Below are 25,161 nucleotides of genomic sequence, written 5' to 3'. Positions count from 1 at the left end.
TTGCAAGCCTGTCTGAGCCGCTTTAAGCTGCATCATCATCACCTTCTCTTTCAGCCTTTTCTGTTTCACCTCAATTTCATCGCTACAGTATTTCGCATAAGTCAAGACTTCATCAATCGGTTTCGACTGCCAGCAGATCAAATGCGATTTTATCATCTGACTTATCTCTGGTCTCAGCCCTTCCACAAATCTGAACACAAAATGAAGCATATCCTTCGCCTCTATTGCTTCCGTGCCGCTGTAATTCTTGAACGCCTTCAACAACCTTTCATAGTAACTATGAATCGATTCTTTAGCCTCTTGGGCAGTTCGATCAATTTTCTGCCAATCCACATTTTTCGCGGCAACCTTCGTCTTCAAATGCTCAATCACCTTATAGTACAGACACATCACCATAGGTGATGGTGCACCCGTCTCTCTGTCTTTCTCTGGTTCACTTGTCGGCCAACCTACAGCTCTTTTCCAATCCTCCCACAAATCTGCCGGAACCACAATCTCGAATAGAGTGTTCAGGTCTTCCCAGAGACATTTGGCAAGCTTCACAAACCTATCAGTCTGTTGATACCATTCGATCGGCTTCTCCCTCAGTTTGGGAAAATCATTCGTAAAAGACTGAATATCACTCCTGTGCCATGGTACATGTACTAATTTTCCCCCTGCTGTCTCCCTCATGGGTAACATGGTTACGGTCTCGCTGCTCTGCGGTCTTTTCTCATTGTGCTCTGTGGCACTGTCCCTCCTCTTATCCTTCCTCTTTACCCATCTGCTTTCCCACTTGTCTAAGCATCTCCACACTTGGGCACTCTGCAACAATTCTCTAAGGTGTGCCTTCATGCCTGCTGATCTCATGTGTTCAAAATCTGTGGTCCCAAAATCCAACCTATAGCTCCTGCTCAAGTGTTTCGTCTTGCCTATGTCAATCCCGTTCCTGTCTGCTACTTCCTGCAAACTTTTATGTACCTTGTTTACCTCTTTCGTGATCTTTGGACATAGATACCTCAATTCCTCTTCCGTGTAGGATTCTAACCTGTTCACACCCATATTCCCTTCCACCAATTCTTGTGCTTCCATGTTCAGCCTCATCCTGCTCAAGTAATCGTCTCCCTTCCCACTGTCTGAACTTTGTGTGGAATTTAGACTGTTGAACCACTGTGTCAGCTGTTGCGCATTTACCCCCATCAGTGTGGCATTCACATCGACTGCCATCGATGGTTGCGGCAACTTTTCAGTGTTTGATGTTAATGGTATTATCAGTGGGGGGCTCGACCTCACCAGTGTAGACTGAGCACATACGGGACTAAATTCCATCAGGGACCCACACCCAGTTGGCTGAGTCGCTATCGGAGTTATCCCTGGAATGTTTTCTATGCACCTTCTTTCTGTCCCATTTTGCAGCATTGTTCCCTGACTGTTCATGCCTAAGTTAGGCTGACTATACAGAGGTACCACTGGACCTACGGTAATGGGCAGTGATATTGCATCTGGATTCTGTCCATTTCCCATATTCTGAGGCATGTTCATCCCCATATTATGGGCCATCATTGCCGGCATGCCCATCTGACTCCCCGTCATTTGAGCATGAACATTTCCTCCCTGCATTTGCTTTTGAGGCATCATAAACTGAGTTGATTCAGCTTGTGCCATTGTTGGGTTGTAACCATTCTGTACGCCCCTTACGGTTGGATCTAGAATCATTCCTCCACTGTTATCACTGCTGTAGTACCCTGGCATCTGCGGCTGATAATGTTCTGCTGGTTTCAACACGGGCACATCTGGATACATTCTCCTGACCTGCGGTATCTGTGGGGTGAGCAGTAAGCTCGGGTCCTTAGATCTCGATGGTGCTCCTGGATTCTGCGTTTCACTGTTCTGTACCGATGCCGGAGGGGCAGAACTGGTACTTGGACCTTGTCCATCCTCTGCATAGGGTGGTGGACGGTCGTTCAACAACTCCATTATCAATTCCTCATCCTCTAACTCCTCTTCTTTTCTCAACTTTTCCTCGTCCTCTCTGTCCTTGGAACACTTCCTGTCTGTCTTACAGGTAGCTTTCTTACCTGTCTCCTCTTCATCCTTAGTAATTGCGGGGAACAATTTTATTCCCTGCAATACATCTGACCTCCACACCTTCTGCGCATTATCCCACCTAGCATCCGCTAGTGTCTTTTCTACCTTCCTCATCCTTGTTTCAAACTTGTTTTTCTGTTGCTGTCTAGCCATGAGTTCCCAGATTGCTAGAGCCTCAAACTGTGCTGGCCTTGGAGGCACCTTCATGTCATACATCGTGAATCTCAAGTTCTCTAGGACCCTTATATTGAATGTCCCATGTATCGGGAATGCTACGCTCCCATGTTTCTCTGTCCACTTGTGCCATTGCTTTAGCCAAAGACACGGAGCTACCCCTTTTTCCTCCATTACAATGTAAGCTGGTGTACCCTCTGGCGGCGTTTCCTCTCCTACGCTCGCTTTAATGTATGACTCCCCCTTCATCGCACTCCTGAATGCTTTAAGGAATTTCATTTTCTCGTCTTTTAATTCACAAATTTTATAATCAATAGATCACTGTTATTCCACAAGATTTGTAATCAATAGGTGACTTTAATTCCCGGAATACTCTTCACCTGCCTTTCCCCTTCCAATCGAGTGCCACGGACTGCGTCCAATCCGTGCGCGACCCGTCTCACCTACCAACCTATCCCAGCGCGGCTCTTAGTGACGTCACACTCACACACTGCGGCTGACAAAGCCTCGCGGCTAGTCTTCCTTCACTCAGGTCCTCCCGTAACAACTTTTTGCATGTATCGCGAGCTACCAAAAAAACCAAAACAGATCTGTCGGTTTACTACAGGAAGGGTAACATAATCGCTTCAGGACCTTAGGGACTTTTCACTAACCTCGGCCACTATTCGATCTCTTTCACCAGCCTCGGCCGCTATTCGGTCTTTCTCAGTCCCCACATGCGCAAGCAAATCTGACCCGCAGACCTACTCTCAACTTGTCAATGATCTGTTCTAGTGCACTTAGAATCTTGTCAAAGCCCGAAGTCGAAGTTTCTTTCACTCCCTAACACACGTACCCACTCGTTGACCACGCCCGATCAACCTACTAAACCGCCCAGACCACAACATGGATCAACATACTCCGGAGTCTCTTGACCTCGCAGGGCCCGTCTCAACAACAACAACCACGTGGACCTTTTTTTTTTTATGCACAAAGCGCCAGACGCACATGAAGTTCGACGACTTCCCTACTCTCACACTCGGAGCCGCACCTCCGCTATCTCTATGAAGTTCGACGACCTCTCTACTTCTACACTCGGAGTCGCACCTCCGCTATCCTTAAAAGAAAATCCTCGCAACCTTTTCACACACTCTGCGGCAATAAGCTGTGCAAGCGCAAAACCCTAACTTCACTCATACCATCACTAGTACCGCCAACGCTGATTCCACATCTCCTTTCTCTCCATTCGCAAGCTTCGAGATCCCGGGAAAGTCGCGGTGGACCTAGCCCATCATCATCTTGTCAATCGTTTTATCCAAGAAAAATCAAATTCAACCTTTCGAATGGGGTCTCAAAATGCGTAACCGTTAATTCAACACCATGTACTTTAATAGTACAGGGTCCCAAAAGACGTAACCATCCTCTGCTACCATCTACTGATAGAGCGGAGCGTGGTAACAATTTACCTGCGTTCGGACGCTCTTTAGGTCGATGAATCTTTTGACTAAGTGGAAACTCTCTGTACTATTAATCGAACAGTCTCATCAAATCGATAATCAATAACAAACATAAGCAACACCTTGAACAACATAACACTTAACGATTAATCCAGAATACATTTCGGCGAACCCTGACCTTTCAGCCAGGAATAACCACACCAGTTTATTGCAAAGTTAGTGAATTTATTTCCCTAGATTAACAAAGCTAGCACGATATAAATGTGTCTCAACACTAAATGATAAACATAAATGAACATTAATAGCTGTCCATAACGTCGAAACAAGTGTAATCTATGTAGCATTTGAATCACAAGGCATTCGATAGTGGCAATGCAAAGCACTAATACGATAATCTGCAATGGGCTAATTGCGTACATTTAGTCAGCATAACAAGATCTCAAATTGCATCGTGCGACATATGGAATCCTCGTCTAACCTCAAATTAGCATCAGCATGTGGGAATTCATGCAAAAACAATTTAGCAACATCAATTTAGAAAACTCCTAGCTAGGGTCCTTATCAAAATCAGCAGTCGGTTACCTAAAAGGAACACAATGCAATTTTACAATTTCCTTTCATATTTACCAATTCCAATCAGCAATCAATGAATTCTTCGTCTCACAGGTATCGTTTCTCGATCAGCATGGGACGGAACAAAGGGGCAGGGGTGAACGGGGCAATTGCCTCACGGCGGCAAAGTAAGGCTACTACTTCATGCAAAGGGGCAAATCAAAGTTAAAGTCTCTAGGGCAAGAATCATTAAAGTCTCTTTCTCTCGACTAGAGAAAGCATCAAAGTCTCTCAAAATGGCGTCGCAGCAAAATGGGTCATAGTAGCTACGAAGTCAAAATGGCGGGATGTCCGAAGATAGAGAGAGCTTTCCTCTCGTGCACCTGGGTTTTATAGACAACAGTTCAAGTCCAGTAGGGTCTCCATTGGAGGGTTCATAGGTTAGCTTCAAATTGACCAATCAAAAACGACAGTTCTCAAGCTTTTACTTAAGCATACATTATCCTTGGAGATGGGTACGCAAGTTGCAACATTGTTTCTCCATTAGCTTACTCTCAGAGCCTCCATTGTCCGCACCTGCAAGCCGACCTTGAATTAAGGAGAAAATATGCCATGCTGGCACCAACTTTAAGATAAGCATGTGAACAGTCTCTGTGGAAAAGCACAGCTTCAAGCAGAAATACACGTTTAATAGCACAGTGGAAAAATACGAACATTTAAACCGTGAGACCAGGCAACTAGGCCAAAGCCTCCGCTAAAGTAATGCTAAGCTAAGGCATTTCAAATGAGCAAATCGTAGCACACGTTTATGATTATGTCGGATCAGTGCAATTCTAATACACCACGTTATATGAAGCACGCATATAAATGTTGGCAAACTACTCTGAGGGCACATTTTGTCCCCGTACAATCTTTATTAATTCGGTTAATGCCACACACGATTATATCAGCACTACGTTTATGCGTTAATAAATCAAAACCTTCATTTTCTGCTTCATCATTAGCGATACGGTAAGTGGCAGGGCTTGAACTAAGGTTAGGGCCATGAAAGGTTGATACTGGTGTTTTATTAGCTTGAAGGCTAGGGTGAGAGTACGGGTATGGGAACATGTAATGATAAGGGTAGGCGAGGGTAAGCGTCACGATTAGGGTTAATGAAATGTTTACAGATTTTATACCTTATTGAATATATACTGGGACATTCAGACTCGCTATAAATGTAAAATAAAGTCTGTATGCGGCTACATTTTAGACATTTTTATTTCAAATGGCTATGTTTTCAATCTTTGCTTTCAGATTTTTAACTTATGGCCAGGTGATCCTGGCCTTGCCATGTACTTTTACTTCTGATTTGTACGCCTCTGTTTACCCTGTTCTTTTGAGCCCTGCAGGGCCTTGTCCTGTTATCCTGTACCCGGCCTGTCCCGCCCTACACTCCTGGATACTGCACCTGGATACACAATGTCCTATTCTTTGCGCTATAAACTCCCGGTTTCTGTCTCTCCGTTCTTACCCCTTTCTGTACCATGCTTTCAGCCACTAGATTCCGCTCCTATCCCAGTAGTGTGCACCCGCAGCTGATTGGCCTCATCCTGATTTTGACGCTCTTTCCTACGGCTGGCCGCCTGCCCCTGTACTCTCTGCTCCTGCCCCTGCGCCTGCACAACACTCCTGCCTGTGCCCTGTTTGCACTAAGGGAAAGGAAGGATGTGTTTGTTGGTTACTGCACCAGCAGACACAGCAATAAAACAATACAGTGCTGCCAGAAGCCCCACCCACAAGATGGCGCCGCCTTGGGTCTAGAAGCAGAAAGGGTGGACACGTTGCATTTTCACAAACCAATTTCTTTCTTTCTTTTTCCTGTGTGACCAATCTTACTCCACTCTGGACTACTGCAGCTTGACCGACGATGAGCATCTCAGCCTGAGGCAGCAACGTCTGGAAATTCAGGTATCTCTTTGTATATGTCAACAATACTCTGGTGTTTATCAAGCTCTGTGTGATTGTCCAGAATAATTACTGTATCTATCAGGTATGGCACTGCTCTGTGTGTATGTCTAGAATAATCTAGGTATGCTTCAGGCCTGGCACTGCTCCGTGTGTATGTCTAGATTAATCAAGGTATCAACCAGGCTTGGCACTGCTCTGTGTGTATGCTTCAATTAATCAAGGTATCTGCCAAGCCTGGCACTGTTATGTCTAGAATAATCATGATAGGCTTAAGGCCTGGCACTGCTATGTGTGTATGCCTAGAATAATCACTGTATCCACCAGGCCTGGCACTACAGTGTGTGTTAGTCTAGAATAATCACGGTGTGCTTCAGGCCTGGCACTGCTCTGTGCGTATGTCAAGATCAATCAAGGTATCTACCAGGCCTGGCACTGCTCTATGTGTATGGCTAGATTAGTTACAGTATTATTCAGGCCTGGCACTGCTCTGTGTGTGTGTTTAGAAAAATCACAGTATACTTTCTGCCTCGCACTTCTGTGTGCATGCCTAGAATAACCATTATCTCCTTCAGGCCTACCACCGATCTGTGTTAATGTATGCACTACCAAAGTAGTGTTCAAACCTGGCACTGCTCTGTGTGTATGCCTACAGTAGTCACGGTATTCTTCCCGCCAGCTATACTGTGTGTATATCCGGAATAATCAAGGTATCTGCCAGGCCTGGCACTGCCCTGTGTGTATGTCTAGAATGATCTTCTGTGAGTGCCATACCCCCACATGTTGAAGTACTCAGAAGGAATTTGTGAAGCGTTGACCGCAAAGGGCATTCAGGCATTCTGTGTCAGGGTGGGCAGTTGGTGGGGGTGGCGGGGTCATGAGTGCCCGGGTGTCACTGTGGTTGAACAGTATCAGGGTTGACTGTGTTAAGGTCTGCTGTGTTATGCTTGCCACTATGCAGCTCTATAGTTTCAGGCCAGTAGTGCCTGTATGGTTTCAGGTAGGCATTGTCAGGCTGTGCTGCACAGTGCCTGGGTCTACATTGTTAAACTGGTGAGTATCTGCTTGGTCAGTATCAGCAGGCACTGACGGATTGGGGAATGTTAGGGTTCGTGGGCTGTGTCAGGATGGGTGGACAGTGTCAGTGTGCGTAGCGTCAGTGCAAAAAGTGCCTAGGTCTGCATTTCATGGCTGCCCGTGTCTGGGCGAACAGATTCTGGGTGGGCAGTGTCAGAGTGGGTGGACAGTGTCAGGGTGGGCAGTGTCATCTTCTGTAGTGTAATGGTGAACTATGATCGAGGGGACAGTGTCAGGCTGGGTGGGCAGTGCCGGGTGAACTGGTAGTTTCACAGTGCAGTGTGTGTCAGGATAAACAGTGTCATTGTGGACAGTATCAGGGTGGACAGTGGCACGGTGCTGGTGGCAGGGTTGGAAGTGTCAAAAAAGAAAGTCGAAAGTTAGACTCTCCGATAAGGTATGCTGTGGCGGGGTCTACATTGTTGTGTTACCGGCCTGACGTGGCGCTCGGTAACACACTGAACAGATGACAGGACACCGAATTACTTTCATATTGCCTTGGTGCCAAACCGAAGCCCTTATTTATTTACTCGCCCCTTACGTCAGGAGCACACCAACTTCACAGCAGGAGGAAACAATGCATGGAGTGGGATGGAATCCCCTCCCAGTTGGACCATTCCATGCTATGACATAACATTCCTCCTTTATTCCAAGCAAAAATAAAATGGAAATACACAGAAGAGTAATGCAAAACTAAACAAGGCCAATTGCAATGACCAGAGCTCATCAGACATCCTTTTGGCAAGTCGTCGTACCACCCATATCAATACGAAAACTACTCTGCACAATGCCTCATGAGATCAATACAAAGCCTTGCAGCTTACTGGACTGTAACGGCCGAGGCCTGAGATGGTATCTCCCAGCATTAGCCCACAGAGGAACACTCACCACAGCCTCTTCAGAACCGTTTAGCCCAGGTGTTTTTTGCTGGCGACCCCCCTCTCATCCGTCGGATGGGTCCCCTTGAGAACCCAGACTGTCTTCTGGAGAATCACCTCGGAGTGTCGTGACCCGAACCACTGGGTGCTGAGGCAATCATCCTCAGACTCCATACCATCGGAGTCGTTGGGTGGTGTGGTGGCACCGGCGTCCGAAAGAGCGGTCTCAGACCGGTAGCACTTGAAAAATGAAATGGTCGGAGTCACAGACTCTTGGCCTTTTGCTGCAGTGACCATGGTGCCTCGGATCCTCACAACAGTCTAAACTTCCCACCTGGATGCCTGTTCCTGACTAACACCTGGTCACCTACTTGAAGAGGCAAAACTCTAGCTCTTCTCCTTCTTGACACTCGATCGTTGGCAGATCCAGGCTGACGCAATCTCTCACTCGCTTGTTCCTGCAGCGCAGTAGGAACATCACAATGCGGGATGATGTCTTCCACCTGTCTGTTCATGCACAAAGAGCTTGGTGATATTTTTGTGGTAGTGTGGGCTGTGATTCTATACTCCCTATGAAATGCATACAGGGCACAGTCTATTGTGTCCCTTGGCCAGTACAATCCTCAGGACTTTATTCAAGGTTCGCATGAAGTGCTCAGCTTAACCATTGGCTTGAGGCCAGCAGGGAGTGATTTTCGAATGGGCAATGCCATGCAGAGCGAGATACTCTGCAAATTCTTGACTGGAAAACGGTGGGCCATTGTCCGTCCTGAGCTCCTCAATGATGCCATGAGTAACCATGATTTTTTCCAAACGAGGAAAGACCAGCCCGGCTGTGGTCGTGTCCAGTATCTCCACCTCGGGATACTTGGAAAAGTCATCAATGACCACCAGCATGTGCCGGCCGTCAGGTAAGGCACCCAGGTCGGCAGTGGCCCGATTCCAGGGCCTGGATGGGATTGGTTTGGTGATTATAGGTGCTGAAGGCTCAGAGGGGCACACAACCTGACAAAAGTGACAGTGTCACACCACTCTTTTCACGTGGTGATCCAGTCCTGGGAACCATAGTTTGCAGTTTAGTCTTGCTTTCGTCTTGACAACGCCTTGGTGAGCCGCATGACCCAAATCCACTATGCATGATTGCAAAGACTGGGGAACAACCAGTCGCAGCCCCCGGAGCAAACACCACTCCAGCGACACCGACAGGTCCTGTCGGACATGATGCAGAGTAGCTAATGTGTTTCCAAGCCTCCTCAATCCTTCTTGAAAGATTATGTACCCTCTCATACCACCGCCCTGTACAGACAGCCACTATGGCAAGTTGGAGGCATTAATCCTCATGTGTAGCCCCGTGAACACCAGCATTGACACCGGTAATGGTCGCGATTACTCGACCACCAAACGGATGTAATCCTCCACAGCTTCCGCCTCGCCCTCCTCTTGAGCTGAGGCCGGACTGACATGCCTCAATAGATAGTCTGTGGGATTTTGGGATCCTGGTCGATATATCACCATGAGCTGATATTCTTGTTATTGTAGACTCCACTTTTCTATCCGAGGAGGGGAAGTGGATGTGGCCCTGTTGAAAAGCAGAACAAGCAGTTTGTGGTCTGTCACCGCTGTGAAAGGCTGGCCATATAGATAGAGGTGAAAATGAGGACAACCCCAATGGACCGCAATGGCCTCTTTTTCAATAAGGGAGTATCGTTGTTCCATCTCCATTAAGGCTTGACTGACATAGGCCACCGGACTTGCATCACAGACAGTTCAGACTCTTAGGCCGGATCACAATACCTCAACGTGGTATGAGCTGTCAGTGCATTCTTGGTTGCATGGAAGGCACTTTCCTGGGCGGATCCCCACTCCCAGGGAGCATTGGTCTTTGTCAGTTCTTGGAGAGGAGCAGTGAGAAATGCCAGATTCTGAATGAATCTGCCACTGTACGTGACCATGCAAAGAAAGCTACGGACACCAGTGACAGAGGTGGGTGCAGGCGCAATCTGAATGTCTTTTACCTTCTCCAGGTCTGGCATTACTCCTTTATCAGAGAAGTGATAACTGAAGAAAGCAATGTGAGTCTGTAGAAACACACTCTTTTCTCTGTGCAGCGTTAAGCCATGCTCTTGGAGGCGCTTGAATGTGGCTCAAAGTCTTTCAAGGTGTCCTTCCATTGTAGGGTCATGTACCAGTAAGTCATCACTTACGTTATTGACCCCATCCATCCCTACTAGTACCCCTCATATGGTGTTCTGAAACACCTCAGCGGTGCTGGAAATCCCAAAGCTGAGGCGGGTGTACCTTCGGAGTCGCACATGTGTGGAAAATGTGGTGATGGCTCTGGATTGGGGGTCAAGCATGGGCTGGTTCGTAGCCTGCCCTCAGGTCCATTTTTGAGACCCACCTAGATCCACTCACTTCGGCCATGATGTTGTCAATGTTTGGGGTTAGGAGGCATTCACAACGAATAGCGGCATTGGGCCGCCTCATGTCTACACAGATCCTCACCTCCCCAGGCTGTTTGGGCTTTCGGGTGACCACATTCGGCGAAACCCAAGGTGTGGGTCCCTCCACTCGCTCAATGATGCTGGCTGCTTCCAGTTTTCACAACTCCTCCTCCTCTTTGGGGCATAGATGGAAGGCGACCCTGCAATATTTCAGGGCCACTGGTTGAATGGACTGGTCAATGTGGAGGTGTATCAGTCTTTCTTTCAAACACCTGATTCTGTTGAACAGCTGGGAGTGTTCTGCTATCAACCCTTCAGTACTTTCTTGATGTACACTAAACGCAAATGACACCAGACCCAGCTTCTCTGCCGTCCGGCAGCTCAGCAGCATACCAGAACCAGTCGTGGTGATGTAGATGTTGGTGCTAACAGTCTGAGCCCCATGCGTGATGTCGGTCCTGAAACTCCTGTCAGTGGAAGTGGAGTAGATGACCCAAACACAAACACTTTTGTGGTGGTGGGGCGAAGCATCTGTCTAAGTTTGAGTGTCTTCTTTACTTGGAGAGCCATGATATTGATTGAGGCTCCTGTGTCTATGAGGGCTACGACTGGCTTGCCCCCCACTCGTATGTTGCATTTCGGGATGCACTTCCTGGGACCGCCTCCTGGTTGCATGGCATGAAACACATGGACGGTAACTTCTGATTCGTCGTGATCCATGCCTCCATCGCCTTCATCTGATGTGTGGATCTGTGCAGCCTGTATTATCTTGGATTGATTTGGCTTCTTGGAGGAGGCGGGCCTGCAGACCTTGGCAAAGTGGTTTGGTTTATTACAGTCGGTACACCATTTCCCCTGGGCAGGGCACTGTCCTTGATGAGGACATGACCCTCCAAAATTTGTAGCAGGCTTGGGTTGCTGCGCTTGACCTCTGGTGTGATTTCTTTTAGCCCGCGTAGGCAGAGGTAACAGCGTTCACAGGTTCAGTTTTTACCGGTCGTTGCAGGGCTGCCTCCATGTGAGCTGCACGTACCTTTGTTAGATCCTTGGATCTCCCCAGCATGAGCATGTTTGCCATAGACATCCCCGGTACTTGTAGAATGTTCTCCCTTAACTTTACTGAGTGACAGCCTTGGATGAATTGTGCTTGAATCTCCTCTTCTGCATCCAGCAGGGTGCAGGTGTTCGCCAATTCCCAGAGTCTTGCGTAGAAGGTGTCCACCGACTCCTCAGGGAGCTGTTTAGCCTGACGCAGGAGGAACCTTTCGTAATCCGGGTTGGCTAATGGTTCAAAGTAGGCTGTGAGGGCTCTTTTTAGTGACTGGTACGTGAAAGGTGGCCCTTCCTCTATGAAAGCCTTACTAATTTTGTGGATGGCCACCCCTCCCAGATGTAAGATCATGGGACGGCATCAGTCGTTGTTTAAAGCGATGGCCGCAAAGTATGTTTCCAGTCTCTCAACCCATTCTTTCCACCTAGCTACCTGGGCTGATGGTTGGCAGTCGATTATGAAGGGTTCTAGCGCAGGTATGGATGACATTGTGCGGCACACGTGATGTCAGACCCCTCCCAGTGGTCTGTCTGGTGATAAACGTTTGGCCAATCCCAGTAATGAGGTCCCTGCGCTCTTGTCTGTATTATACAGTTTCTTCCTAGCAGGCCCTCCTTAGGGTAGACTGTAGTCAGTGAAATTGTTAATTTTGACTAGGGATGGGCCCCTGGGGGAATGACTGTCTTTACACTTTTCTTTGGGATGCAGCCTCCCTTCCACCTGGGTGACACCCAGACCACCCGTGGCTGGGGATGCCTTGATCACTTACTGATTGTTCAGTAGCAGCAGCCCAGCAGATGCCTGTCCTCTGACAAATAGGCCACCCTGGGAGAACAGATGAGATCCGATCTCCTCACTCTGCTGCCGGCAGGGCAGGCCATGTGCTGGACTTCAGTTCACCTCCCTACAGCACGTGGAGAGTGAGGGTGGCAGGGCCACAGATCTTTTAGGCAGTGCGCGCTTGGCTCCGCTGCCGAGAGCACTGCTCCAATGCCTCTGGCCACCAAGCACCATGGCGCAGGATGCGCTGTTAACCACCCCCGACAGGTGGGGGCACAACACTGCCATGGGGCTGCCAAGGGGCATTCACTCAAACTCGGTAAGGAAACACTGTGCGCGATGGGGCGGGGGATGCCCACGCTCGGCACCAATTTGTTGTATTACAAGCTGGACGTGCACAGATGACAAGACACCAGATTAATTTCATACTGCTTTGGCGCCAAACTGCAGCCCTTGTTTATTTACTCGCCCCTTACGTCAGGGGCACACCACCTTCACAGCAGGAGGCATGGGGAAACAATGCATGGAGTGGGATGAAATCCCCTCCCAGTTGGACCATTCCATGCTACGACATAACATGAAGTCCGCACACGGAGCACGCAGCAGCAGCGTGCACCTCGCTAGGGTGAGAAATCCCAGTCACTGCTTGGGTGGTGCAAGTGTGAGGGTCAAGGTGAGGGACTTGAAACGGCAGGATCTTCCAAATGATGTCATTGTATGTTTGTGGAAGAAGCCAGATGTATCCCAGCCTGGTAGTGATTGAGAGGGAGAAAGAGTGAGAGCAGGAGAAATAAGAGAGAAAGAGAGTGTATGAGTGTGTGTGTGTGTTTGTGTGTCCGCGCCCCTACCACACCCGGCCCTCCACTGCATAACTTATGAGACAGACACTGCACAGCTCTGGGTGTCTGCAAGGGCTCAGATATGTTCCAGGACAGTCACTGCTCTGTAAGGGTCCAGGTAGCTCTGTAATCACCCCCGGAAGTCAGGGTCCGGGCTCCTCCAGGCCTGGCACAGCAGTGTATGTCGTGGCCTGGTGATTTTCACCATGGGAAGCAGCAACAAAGGGGCTGATTTAGAGTTTGTCGAAAGTTTACCCCGCCATGAACGTGATGGATATCCCACCCACTTTATCACAAGTGCATTATATTCTATGGCACTTGTATGAATGCAAGAAAGGATACCCGGCACATCAGTGACAGAGTAACCCGCCTGCCAAACTGTGAGTGGCTGGTGGCCCTGCCTGGGTGGCTGCAGTTGCTCTTGTTTGCAGCTCAGGTAGGGTGACCAGATTTTTACAGCCCAAAACTGGGACATTTTGCAAAAATAGAGAAAGGACTACGAGCCACAGAATGACAGCGCTCATCATTATAGAATTACAGAAGAGTCACTAAGAACATAAATGAAATGCAACTTTTAAAGGCAGTATCATGCCTGTTAATTAAATTGCTTTCTTACAACAGCTGCTAACAATCCCTGCTTTGGAAAACATAAAAACGCACCTTCCTCTGTTTTCAGTCAACTCCCTCTAAAAACCAGGACATAAGCTACATTTCTCAAAATCTGCAGGGACAGCTAGTGAAAAACCGGGACTGTTCCCGCAAATCCTGGACGCCTGGCCACCCTGAGTTCAGGTGACCCTGTGTGACCTCTGACCTGGATTGAGAAACTCCTCGACCAGCCTTGTGATGGCTGCAGGGTGCTTAGTACCAGTTGTGACATCAGGTGCAGAGGAAGGTGCTGCTCCTCCTCCTGGGTGTCTTGTTGAGTCTTGCCTGGTTGGGTAGCTTGTGGCCCTGCTGCCCTCCATGTGTTGACTTTGACCCACTCTTCTGTGCCAGCAGCCGTTTTGGAATGTTTTCTTTGCTCAGACTTTCCTCCTTGTCCTCTGCACAATCCTTTCAATTCAACTGCGGAACTGCACTGCTTTTCTAGCTTACCTACCACCGGTCGGGCTGCTGAGTGTGTACGATTTTTTTTTTCTAAGCAGCCAGAAGGTCTCAATTGTACTCAACACTAAAGCATGCGTTTCCCATATTGCCCATGATACTTCTCTTTAATCTGGTAATAAGGAGTTATGTGGCAGTTTGTGCAGCTAAGGGGCAACTAGGTATAAAAGGTTACCCAGAACCCAACAACCTGGTCAAATGGGGAAGATGGGATTGGAACCGAGTTTCCACAGTCTTTTCGCAGAAAACACACGCAGACCTGGTAAAATAGCTCAGCAGGTTAGGCACTTGCTGCACAGACTGTGTGTGTTCTGCAGGTTGCGGGCAGTGCCAGCTCTGTTATCCTTCCAAGGTTGATACACTGGCAAGCCTTAACTTAGGACAATTCAGCACTGCCCTGGGCAGTGAGACAAATCAGCAAAAAACTGTAAGTGCTTTGAAATGCAATGTAAAAAGGGTATTAAAATACAAAGTCAACAATTACAGTATGGATAATAAATTACAGAAACAATCTTTACTAAAATGCACTTTTCCTGCATGCTTAAACATTGTAGATATGAAGAATTTTACAATTTAGTGTTTAGATGAGCCTAGGCTTAGTCTCTACTGTACAGAGTTCCAGAACATGCTCCTTAAAGGTCCCCTGACCCTCGATGGCTTTACATTTTACAAGGGGCTAGTTCTCTCAGTAGTGATTGGCTTAGGACCAGCACATCAACTGTCAGGAACCTGAAACAACAGTTGTGGAGAACGACGAGGCAAACACCAGAACTGCAAGTTCAAAATTCAAACAAAACTCCTTTTATTATTAAGCACATAGAAATTATTTTTCAGATAATACAGGGGACTAGAAACATTAAATGCATAAAAACTGGGTAGGTTGAAGAGATATCTTTTCAATAAATACCGCGGCTAGATGTGGGTAGTTGAATAGGGATAAGTTGTCAAAGTTCTTAAAATCCGCGGAGTAATAAAAACATAGAAAGAATAATGTCACTTTCTCCTGCTGAAAGCCTGTAGAATATGCCAGTCTTCCCTCAGTCCAAAGAGAGAGAGTGTTTGCTACAGTACACAATGCTAGGATGCTATATTTTTAGGGTCGCGCGCACAAGCGCTCTATCCCGGTTGTAATCTCTCTTTGGGCTTTTAATCACGCCCATGTCACGCCTGTCACTTTTATTGGTTCGTGGGCTTGCCTTTTAAAATCCTCTTGATTTCATTAGTGAAAGGCATGCATACGTCATGCCTTTTCCGGTGGCTAGCCCTCCTCCTCGAGCGCACCGGCCAAGCTATTGAAAACATACAAGGCTTCATGTTTTCAGCCTGGTTTCTGCACTACTTTATCTTTTTATTTTCCACGCAGCGCAATAGTGCTGGGTTTTACATAGTGCAATCGTGCTCATTTTTTTTCTTTCAATTTATGTGGCAAGAAAAGTCTGGTTAGGTGTTTACAATGCTAATAGCTCTAACTCGAGCAAATGCGAGACCCGTGGCATTGCAAATGCTTGTTTCTTTTGGTGGCAGTGGCACTGGAACTACGGGTGCATGAGGTGCTGCAGCACTCCCATAAAACCTGAGAAAGTTTAGATGAAGAATAAACAATATAGGGGCCCTTCAAAGGTTTATTTTGCGGCAGCATTTTTTGTGTTTGTCAGAAACAGTTTAAAATATCTATGCTTGAACCGCACGCCCACTCTAAAAACTGCACCAGCACCACTGAGTTGGTGGTAAGAACTGCTTCGCAGAGCTGCATATTTTGTGATTATGTTATCAGCATGAAAATTTAAGTATTAACTTCATTGGCTCTTTGTATACAAGGCTTTTATTTCTGTGTGATGGGTATGTCATTTTGGTGGGAGACAGATAAGCTTCTTTGATAGGAACAGATCATAGGTAAGGGAAGCATAATCTTCTTTCTGTAGAGGGGCCATGGTTTACTGACTGATTTAAATAGCGATTCAATACTTTTTCTCTTGACAAACAGAATTAAAAATCCCCTATCTCTTTTTTGTTTTGACTAAAGTTCAGTGTCCTGTCCCGGCCAGCCTGCTCTTCCCCTTTTCTTATTTGATACCAGTGACTGCATGCAGATTGGTTTGTTGAGGAGTCTCTCTATAATAAGCAGTTTAAGTGTATCTTTATGCAGCAAGAAATCCACCTGCACAGTGAAATCCTCTGCTGCATCTCAAAAGAAAACATGCATTGGCAATGCCAATGTGTCTGGCTTGCACTGCAGTGATTGATGTCACAAGCACGAAAGAAGAATACCTATAATACACACAGTAGGGACAGTGTGGTGTTATTATTCTGTGTCTGTGAAATTGTGAAGTAGAAAATGAATGTAGGAAGTGCACTGTCTATCCATGTCACTGACAATGTATTATGAAGTTGTTAGCACAATGTATCCATCCACAATATGCTGTGACCCATGCTTGATCTTATTAGCACACACAACAGATAGCTAAAATTTTCAATAGCCAGATGCTAAAAATAAAGTGTGAACATTGCTGCAAAGAAGTAGTGCTACACCTAACTCAGGCAATTCTTCAGCAGTCTATTTGCACAGTGTGTATATAAAGGTCAAGGAGTCTACTACACCAGTAAGTGCACTGAGAGAGTTGGCATGGGGCAATAGCAAGACATCTTGGGAATTCTGGTTATTGCTGTCCACCACTCACTTTCAGAAAGGATGACTTACAATACTGATGATAATCATGTGATGTCATTTCTGACAGAAAAGCTCAGCTCATGTTCCATGTACCACATAAATGATTAAATAAGCATCTACCAAACATTGCATTGCTCTGTATGTGTAAATATGTGTTCAAGTAGGTACTAAGTATTTCACTGCAATATATGAGTCTATAAGAGGCCAGGCACCTCTCGAGCTTAGCATGCGCTCTATATTTTCTTTTTAGAATGTAGGTACCATCACAAATCTCATGGCACTGTATGTATCCATAGAGACAGAACTTGGAAAGTAGCATTGCACAGCACCTGTCGATATATATTTAGGTATCTATCAAAGATGGCAGAACACTGTATGTCTCTGTGGCAATCCAATTATCCCCCAAATTCAGTAATACTTTATGTGTGCCTTAAGGGACTCACATATCTTTAAAAATGGCACAACATTGTGCTTGTCCATACGGATCTATGCACTAGTCTGACCTTCTACTGCAATATATGAAGCAATGAGGATCCACTTATGTACCAGACCTGCCACTACTCTGTGTAAGCATACAGTGTTTAGACCTGCCAATGTTTTGTGTATATCTGTGAGGAACTAGGGGCTACATGTACGAAAGATTGGATTTGCGACTCGCAAAATGCTAGTCAGAAAGACTCGCAATTTGCGAGTTGCAAAACCTTATGTTAAACAGTGTCAATGACACTGTTTGCGATTCGCAATGGGGTTGCAAATGCCCTACCTCATGAATATTCATGAGGTAGGTCGCAATTTGCGAACCCCCTTGGGAATGGCCGCCCTCACATGGATGGTGGCCTGCCAGAGACAGCAGACCACCATGTCTGTGACTGCTTTTAAATAAAGCAGTTTTTTTTAATGCAGCCCGTTTTCCTCAAAGGAAAACAAGATGCATTTCAAAAACAAAAAATGAAAAGTTTTTACTGCCATTTACAAAGGGGAAGGGGTCCCATGGGACCCCTTCCCTTTTGCAAATGGGCTAGCACCAGTGTGACACCGGTGCTAACTGCGCTTGTTTTGCGACTGCATTCGCGGTCACAAAACAATCATACATGGGACTGCGACTCGCAATTAGAAAGGGAACACACCTTCCTAATTGTGACTCGCAATCCCTTTTTGCGATTCAGTAAATAGTTTACCGAATTGCAAAAATGGGTCTGAACATCCCAAAGTGCATTCTGCATGTCGCAAATGGCCCAATTCGCTGTTTGCGAAGTGCAAAATGCTACGTACATGTGGCCCCAAGAATCTACCAGGGCTGTCTCTGCACATTGTAGCTATTACGTTTCGTATAAGAGTTGTAACATGGTACAGTGTGTGCAGTGATTTATAAAGATCTGTTATATTAATAATCAGCATATGTTTCTAGAAGTTAAAAGCAAATGCAATTTGATTTGAAACTTACTATTTCTTTCCCCCATCAGCGAACCCTCTTTGAAAAGAAGCAGAGGCGGAAGAGGCAGGAACCTCTCATGGTCCAGGCAAATCCAGATTCCAGAGTGAAACCCCGCCGTGGTCGCAAACCTGAGGACCAGTGTCTGCTTTTAGACCACAGTGGCAGTCTCAGCATTCCTGAGGGTAAGAGCAATCCAGACCTCTACAAAATGCATCTCCAGAGAAATGGCATAGGCCAGTGTTTCCCACCCATTTGACTTCTGTGGACCCCCGTTTATCATTACTGGAACCCAGGTACCCCCTCTGAATCATTATTGGAATCAGGGGACCCCCCACTGAGTAATTACTGAAAGCTGAGGACCTAATCTGTTAATATTATTTAATTTTCCAAGCAGTCACGGACCCCCTGAGTGGGCTTCACAGACCCCTAGGGGCCCCGGACCACAGGCTTGAAACCACTAGCATAGGCTCCTAATGAGAGCATCACCCGAGAGACAGTGCAGGTGTTAAATGTTAACATCAAGTGAGAGAGGACTAATACTGTGGGCTTCTCCCATGAAAGGCAATAGGTTCCCACTGAGGGCGTTTCCTGAGGGCAGGCCTAGGCCTCCCCTCAGGTACATCATCTGATAGAGGGCCAAGGTCTGAAAGAGGCTCTGGTATCTTACATTCACACTGACTGTGCAGTAGGCTTGGGACACTGTAGAGGGTGCTCACAATGGTAGTTCAGGCTCCTGCTGACTTTGTACCTTCAAGTTCACTGTTGTAGTACTTCATTGTCCCAGGATAGCGAGTCCAATGCCAGCTCAGGGGAGATGGTTATGCTAGTACCCTAATCTACAGGCATGAAGCAGCGAGCACTCAGTAAGTGGGGTGCATCCTTAATATTGAAGTGAGAATATCAGTGGTACTAAATATGAAAGCCAGAATATTATGGAGTATAATTAGACTGAGGTAGGTATTATCGTTGGTTGAGTTTATAGGTTTTTTATTTTATACAATAACAAAGTTTTAATATCTAAAGCTTAAATATTGTATAATATTTGTATAATATTATTAATTTTAAAGAATTGAAAACTATTAGTATATATATAATTGTATGGTGCTTATTTGAATGTTGAATATGTTTGTATTTTTATACACACCCACAGTCTCGTATATATATACATATATATACATATATATATATACACATATATTTAAAGTTGGTTTGTGCTTTTCTGGTAAATAATTTTATGTGATTTTTTAAAATAATGTATTTCATGTTTTCAAGTGTTGGGTATTGTAGAGGATTAGGGTCGGTAGCATATCCAGTTGCATTCTTTTTTGGTATTATTTAAAAAAATATATTTACAATTGTTAAAGTTGTAATATTTTTAAATATATATTTGTGTTTTTTCAATTACTGTTTTAAAATTTTAGAACAATTTTCTGGAATGATTTACAATTAAAATGCATTTATGTAATTTATTATCCAGGTTTTGGGGTTTATAGTGCTTTTGGGTGGATAGTGTAACAAATTGTATTATTTTTTTAAGAATTATATAATTTTTGTAGTTGAATTAGTTTTTTAAAATTAGTGTTATTTTTGGTGTTGCTAGCTATTTTGGGGGTAGGATGGGACATTTATTAAATTACATTTTAAATGATTATTTATTTGTGAATTTAATATATTTAAAATTATAAAATATAATTATGTTATTTATAGTTCTGGTTTGGTCTTTATGGGGGTTTGGGAGGGCAGTGTATTTTATTGGGAAGTCTATTGATATTTATACTTAATTCACATTTACATTTTTAATTTCGTTTTGATATTTGTAATTTATTTTATGTTATAATAACATTTTTCACATGTTATTTATGTTATTTATTCTGTGGGTTGTTGGATTTTAGAGGGTTTTTGGTGGGTCAGTTTTAATTTTATTGAAATAACTTAATTGTTTTAGAAATATTCAATTATTTTTTATTTGGATAGTTTTTTATTTTTTGGGGCTGTTTGATATTTTTGGGTCCTGGGTGGGAAGTTTCTTGAATTGTGTTAGTTTAAATTTAATATTTATTTGGAAATCTTAATTAATTTTATAATTTCAAATATTGTTTTGGTTGTATTTTATAGTGGTTGCTTGGGTAGTGTACTACAATGCTTTATTCAAACATTTATTTTTTCAAACTTAAAAATGTAAATATGTTTTTGATTGTTCTGATCTTAGGCTTCGTAGGGGTGGCAAGCGTGGGGCTCTGCTTAAATAATTATTTTTTAGGGCATAGATCTAGATATCACACTGGGTTACTATTTAGTTTTTAAAGTTCATGAGTGGGTGTTGCACCAGAATACTGGTACATTTTTAGGGTGCAGGTATGGATATTGCACGAAGTTAATGATTCATTTTTAGTATGCAGGTGTGGGTATCCCACCAGAATACTACTGAGTTTTTATGGCGCATGGATGGCTATTGTACCGGATTACTAATTAGTATTTTGGGTGCACAGATGTGCATTGCACCAGGTTACTAATTAGTTTTTAGGACTCAGGATGAGTGTTACACGGGGTTAGTGAATAGTTTCTAGGGTGCAGGGATCAATAATTATCTTTTAGGGCAAAGGCAAATGTAATAGCGGTTGTAGGTTCAGGGAAGGGTAGAGAATAGAGGTAGTAAGGAATTTTCAAGGCCCACTTGTCAGACCGGTGGAAACAGTGCTATGCTATTGGTCTCGGCTCCCTTAAAGGAGCTGAGGCCAATAGCGTAGCACACCAACACCCTCGGAATGTGTACTGTCTGCATGGAGCATGGGCAGGGCAGGGGTCCCCCTGTAGCCCCCTGCACTGTCTATCCATTAGCTGTTCCATGGCAGAGTCCCTGCCATGGAAAGGCTGGGGGAAAGCTGAGTTGTAATCAGCCAGGCCGTGCTGAGTTCAGCACAGCCCTGGCTGGTTACAACTCTGACCACCGTCAGTCCACCAGGAACCATATTCCGAGCATGGACGGTTGTCCCCTGGCAGGTCTGCCTGCAAGGGTTGTAATGTAGCTGTTAGACCACCACAGTTGGGGGTGTCTGATCTTCACCGCGTAATGAGGCCCATAATTTGTTTTTATCTTTTTTGTGTAGTTTAAATACATTAATTTATATTCTTAATATTTAAACAAAATTGTAACTAAGGGCCTCATTATGCGTTTGGTGCTCCGAACACTGGGCCTCCAATATGGCGGTCAGGAGGATGCTGCCAAGCCAGCAGCCTCCACACCGCTATAATGCGACACTACCACCGGGCTGGCGGTAGTGTCTGCGGCCGTGCCACTGTGGCGGCATGCTTTGCCTCAGAAAGTGAGCCTGAAGCACATGCCGCCGCAGTGCAGTGCCAGATGCACCTTGGGCGCACTCTTTCCAACAGTGTGCACCGTCAGTGCAGGCATAGGAGGGCACAACATGTGCCCGAGCCACACTGCCCAATGGGCTTAATATCGCCCTGGGGCCCTGTTTGGGGCCCCTTCCTTGCCTTTCCACCGAGCTTTTTTATGGCAGGGTCCCTGCCATGAAAAGCTCGGCAGAAAAGCAGGTTGTGATCAGCACTGTGGTGCCGGCATCAGCACTGCAGCGATTGATCACAGCTTTCCCCACCTCCTCTGTAGGTCTGTAATTTATTTTTTGAGATTTTGGTTATTTGTAAGATTAATGATAAAAGCTTATATTATTCTAATCTATAGTTTGAGTTTGGATATTTATCAAATGTATCTATTTTTGTATAACAATGTGTTGGAGTCAATAATTTGGTTATTTTAATAGTATAATCCAATAAGTCACAATCCAATCAGTGTTTTTTCTTATAAAATGAAAAGTACTTTATTATCCACACACTCAATATTATAAATTGTTTTGCGAGTATATATATATATATATATATATATATATATATATATATATATATTTACATATATCTGGTGACATCCTCTGAACCCTACAACCATGATATGCCCCATATACACAATATAGAGGAGTGCAGTTGTTAAAAGGCAGGCCGGCTGGCTATTAGCAGTCCTATTGGCTTTGTCAGAGGGTCACCACATTACTGAAAGCAAGATATGTCATAATAAAGCAATCCAACACCATTAAAACTACTAAGGATCATACCATCTTACAATGACATGCATTAATACCTGTAATGATTCTCTGCACTGGGAAATATGTATTTTGCTCCAGGTCATGCACTGTAGCCACCAAGACGGGTTTCTTCATGCTTCCTGGCATCTAAATCTTTCATTTCATGGAGAACCTGATTTTTACTCCTCTCCTCCTTCTCATATGACCTGTTTCTTGTCTGGACCCTAGCACTTCTCCAGGGCCCAGGGTCCTCAATGGCAGCATGCAAAGGCCGCCAAGGCAGAGTGCCCTCCCTGTCTCCATCCTCCGGTTCCGCAGCCTCCTTTGGCCACTTGCAGAATACCTGCACAATTCCTGGCTGCATCAGTTATGTATCAAGATTTCCTAGCGAGATTGGTATGGACCACGAGGAACTTATATTTTAAGCATTCAATATGGCTGCCACCATTTGCAAGTCTCAGGAGAGCCCTACGGCTTCATGGTACATGTAGTCTTTCTTGATGTCCCTTAGCTGTGTAACATGGCACATTCCTTTGAGACGCAAGGATTCTGTCAGGTGGCACTTTTCTTTGAGATGCAAGGCTTCTGTCAGATGGTGCCTATACTCTAGCCAACGATCCATCTTCTTACCTCCATGTTTAGGAGGATCGGAGCAGCACGTTTCAATGAGGGACTAATATGTGACGATAAGTTCCTGGCGCCACATGCTCTCACATCCACCCAGGTGATGAACAGCAGAAGATGTTCAGATCCCTATATGTTCAGTACAAATATTTTGTTATGCCATTTTCAGTGGTGTAATAATGGGCCCCAGCAGAATCTGGTTATATAATCACTAACATTTGCATTATCCATTCAGCCTCATGTGCTTTTGCTCAGAAAACTATAATTTGAATGGAAAAGAAAGTTACTGAGAAGGTAGTGAACATAGTGGGAATAAGTGCCACATATGGTAAAGAAAAAAATATTAGCTCCAAACAAGTTTGCCATAAAATGTTCTGCCACAGCCCAAAAGTCACTGTTGGCCCTGCTATTATCCATTTTGCCAATACAAGCTCCCTAAACTATTTTGGTGCAGCCATGCTAAAACATAAAGGGGGGTTATTTAGTTTTGGCTCAAAGGGTACTCTGCATAAACATGCTGGAGTACCATGTCTGCCAAACTGAAGGTCCACTCAAGCTATTTAGAGTTGCCAGGACTGTCGTGTTTCTGCTGGTGGTGCCTCTACTGGCTCCACTCATGGAAACTTTACATCGGAAAGCTCGGGTCAGTCGGTTTAAGTACTTCAGACTGACAGCTCTATTTTGGTGCCTTTTTTCTACTCAGCACTACAGTTAAAAGCCTAGTAATCCCAAACAGTAAAACGTAAAATGGCCCAGAGCGGGTAATAAAGCACAACATGTCAGGAAGCCCAAAAGTGTAACATGCGTTTAATAAAAAAGTATCAAGAAGCAATGGAATAATCAAGAGACAATTGTCATGTCAGCCAACCAGAGCTCTCACCCATAACGGTCAGTTCTAGCATGTAATGCTACAATACATGCAATTTTGGACAGTTTTATATACTTTTCCCTCAGTACAAGTTTATGGAGTATTAACATGTGAAATACTTTTTTCATCGGCAAAACGTATCTAATGAGCAGGTGACAGAATCTTCTCAAGGACAAAAATGTGAGATGTCCTTGAAACTAAGACACAAATGCATGAACACACTGTTGAATTTACTAAGGGCCTCATTACAGGTTTGGCGGTCGGACGAGCTGACTGCCAAAGTTGTGGGTATAAGGCGACCGTCAACCTGGCTGCATCACCCCCACCATATTACAATGTTCCCACGGGGCTGACTGATGGAAACATCATATTACGATGTTTCTGCCGGTCAGGTCGACGGAGGCAGTGCTACAGTATTGGACCCTTAAGGGAGCCGAGTCCAGTACTGTGGCACACACCCTCGGAATGCACAGTCTGCAAAGCAGACAGTGTGTGTTCTGAGGGTGCTGGGCAGAGGGGCCCCTGCACTGCCCACGACATGGGCGTGGGCTTTGCAGGGGCCCCCACTGTGGCCTGAGCAATGTGTTTCTACCAGCCTTTCCATGGAGGGGTCCCCGCCATGGAAAGGCCAGCAGAAACAGGAGTAATGATCAACACGACAGCACTGAATTCAGCGGACCACAAATCTGACTACCATCAGGCCTTTGGGAACCTTGCTCCCGGGGGTGACGGCGATCCCCTGGCAGTCTGACTACCAGGGTCATAATGAGAGGGTCAGACCGCTTGGAGTGCAGCGGTCCAAACCGGCACCGCAAGTCTGGCAGTCCTTGGACCACCAGACTCGTAATAAGGCCCTAAGTTCTTAAAACCACGGTTCTGGTTTCCCACATTGAAATCAAGGCTACACTTTTCTACTAGATGCAGGAAATGTGCAATTGTACTACTTCCAATAAAATGACTTCTAGGTTTACTTGAGTCATGAAACTTAGCATGCACAATGAGGCTCATTAACACTTCTGGTTAATATAAAAATATCAAAATCTGATTATAAAATATATCAGTGCATGCTGTGATACACATATGCAGGGGAACATGAATGTTAAAGCAATAGCACTTG

General features: G+C 45.3%; 1 protein-coding gene across 1 annotated transcript in view; it reads left to right on the top strand.

The window, feature by feature from the left end:
* LOC138247410 (tubby protein homolog) overlaps positions 1-25,161 on the top strand; it is a 186,095-nt gene that overhangs the window by 82,646 nt on the left and 78,288 nt on the right. Inside the window, exons 4-5 of the mRNA XM_069202048.1 lie at positions 6,128-6,179; positions 18,484-18,637. Of these exons, the coding sequence (XP_069058149.1) occupies positions 6,128-6,179; positions 18,484-18,637 (206 nt within the window). The remainder of the gene's footprint in view (positions 1-6,127; positions 6,180-18,483; positions 18,638-25,161) is intronic.

Source organism: Pleurodeles waltl, chromosome 7 (genome assembly GCF_031143425.1).
Source record: "Pleurodeles waltl isolate 20211129_DDA chromosome 7, aPleWal1.hap1.20221129, whole genome shotgun sequence".
Lineage (NCBI taxonomy): Eukaryota > Metazoa > Chordata > Amphibia > Caudata > Salamandridae > Pleurodeles > Pleurodeles waltl.
This window is presented reverse-complemented; position numbering and strand designations above follow the sequence as displayed.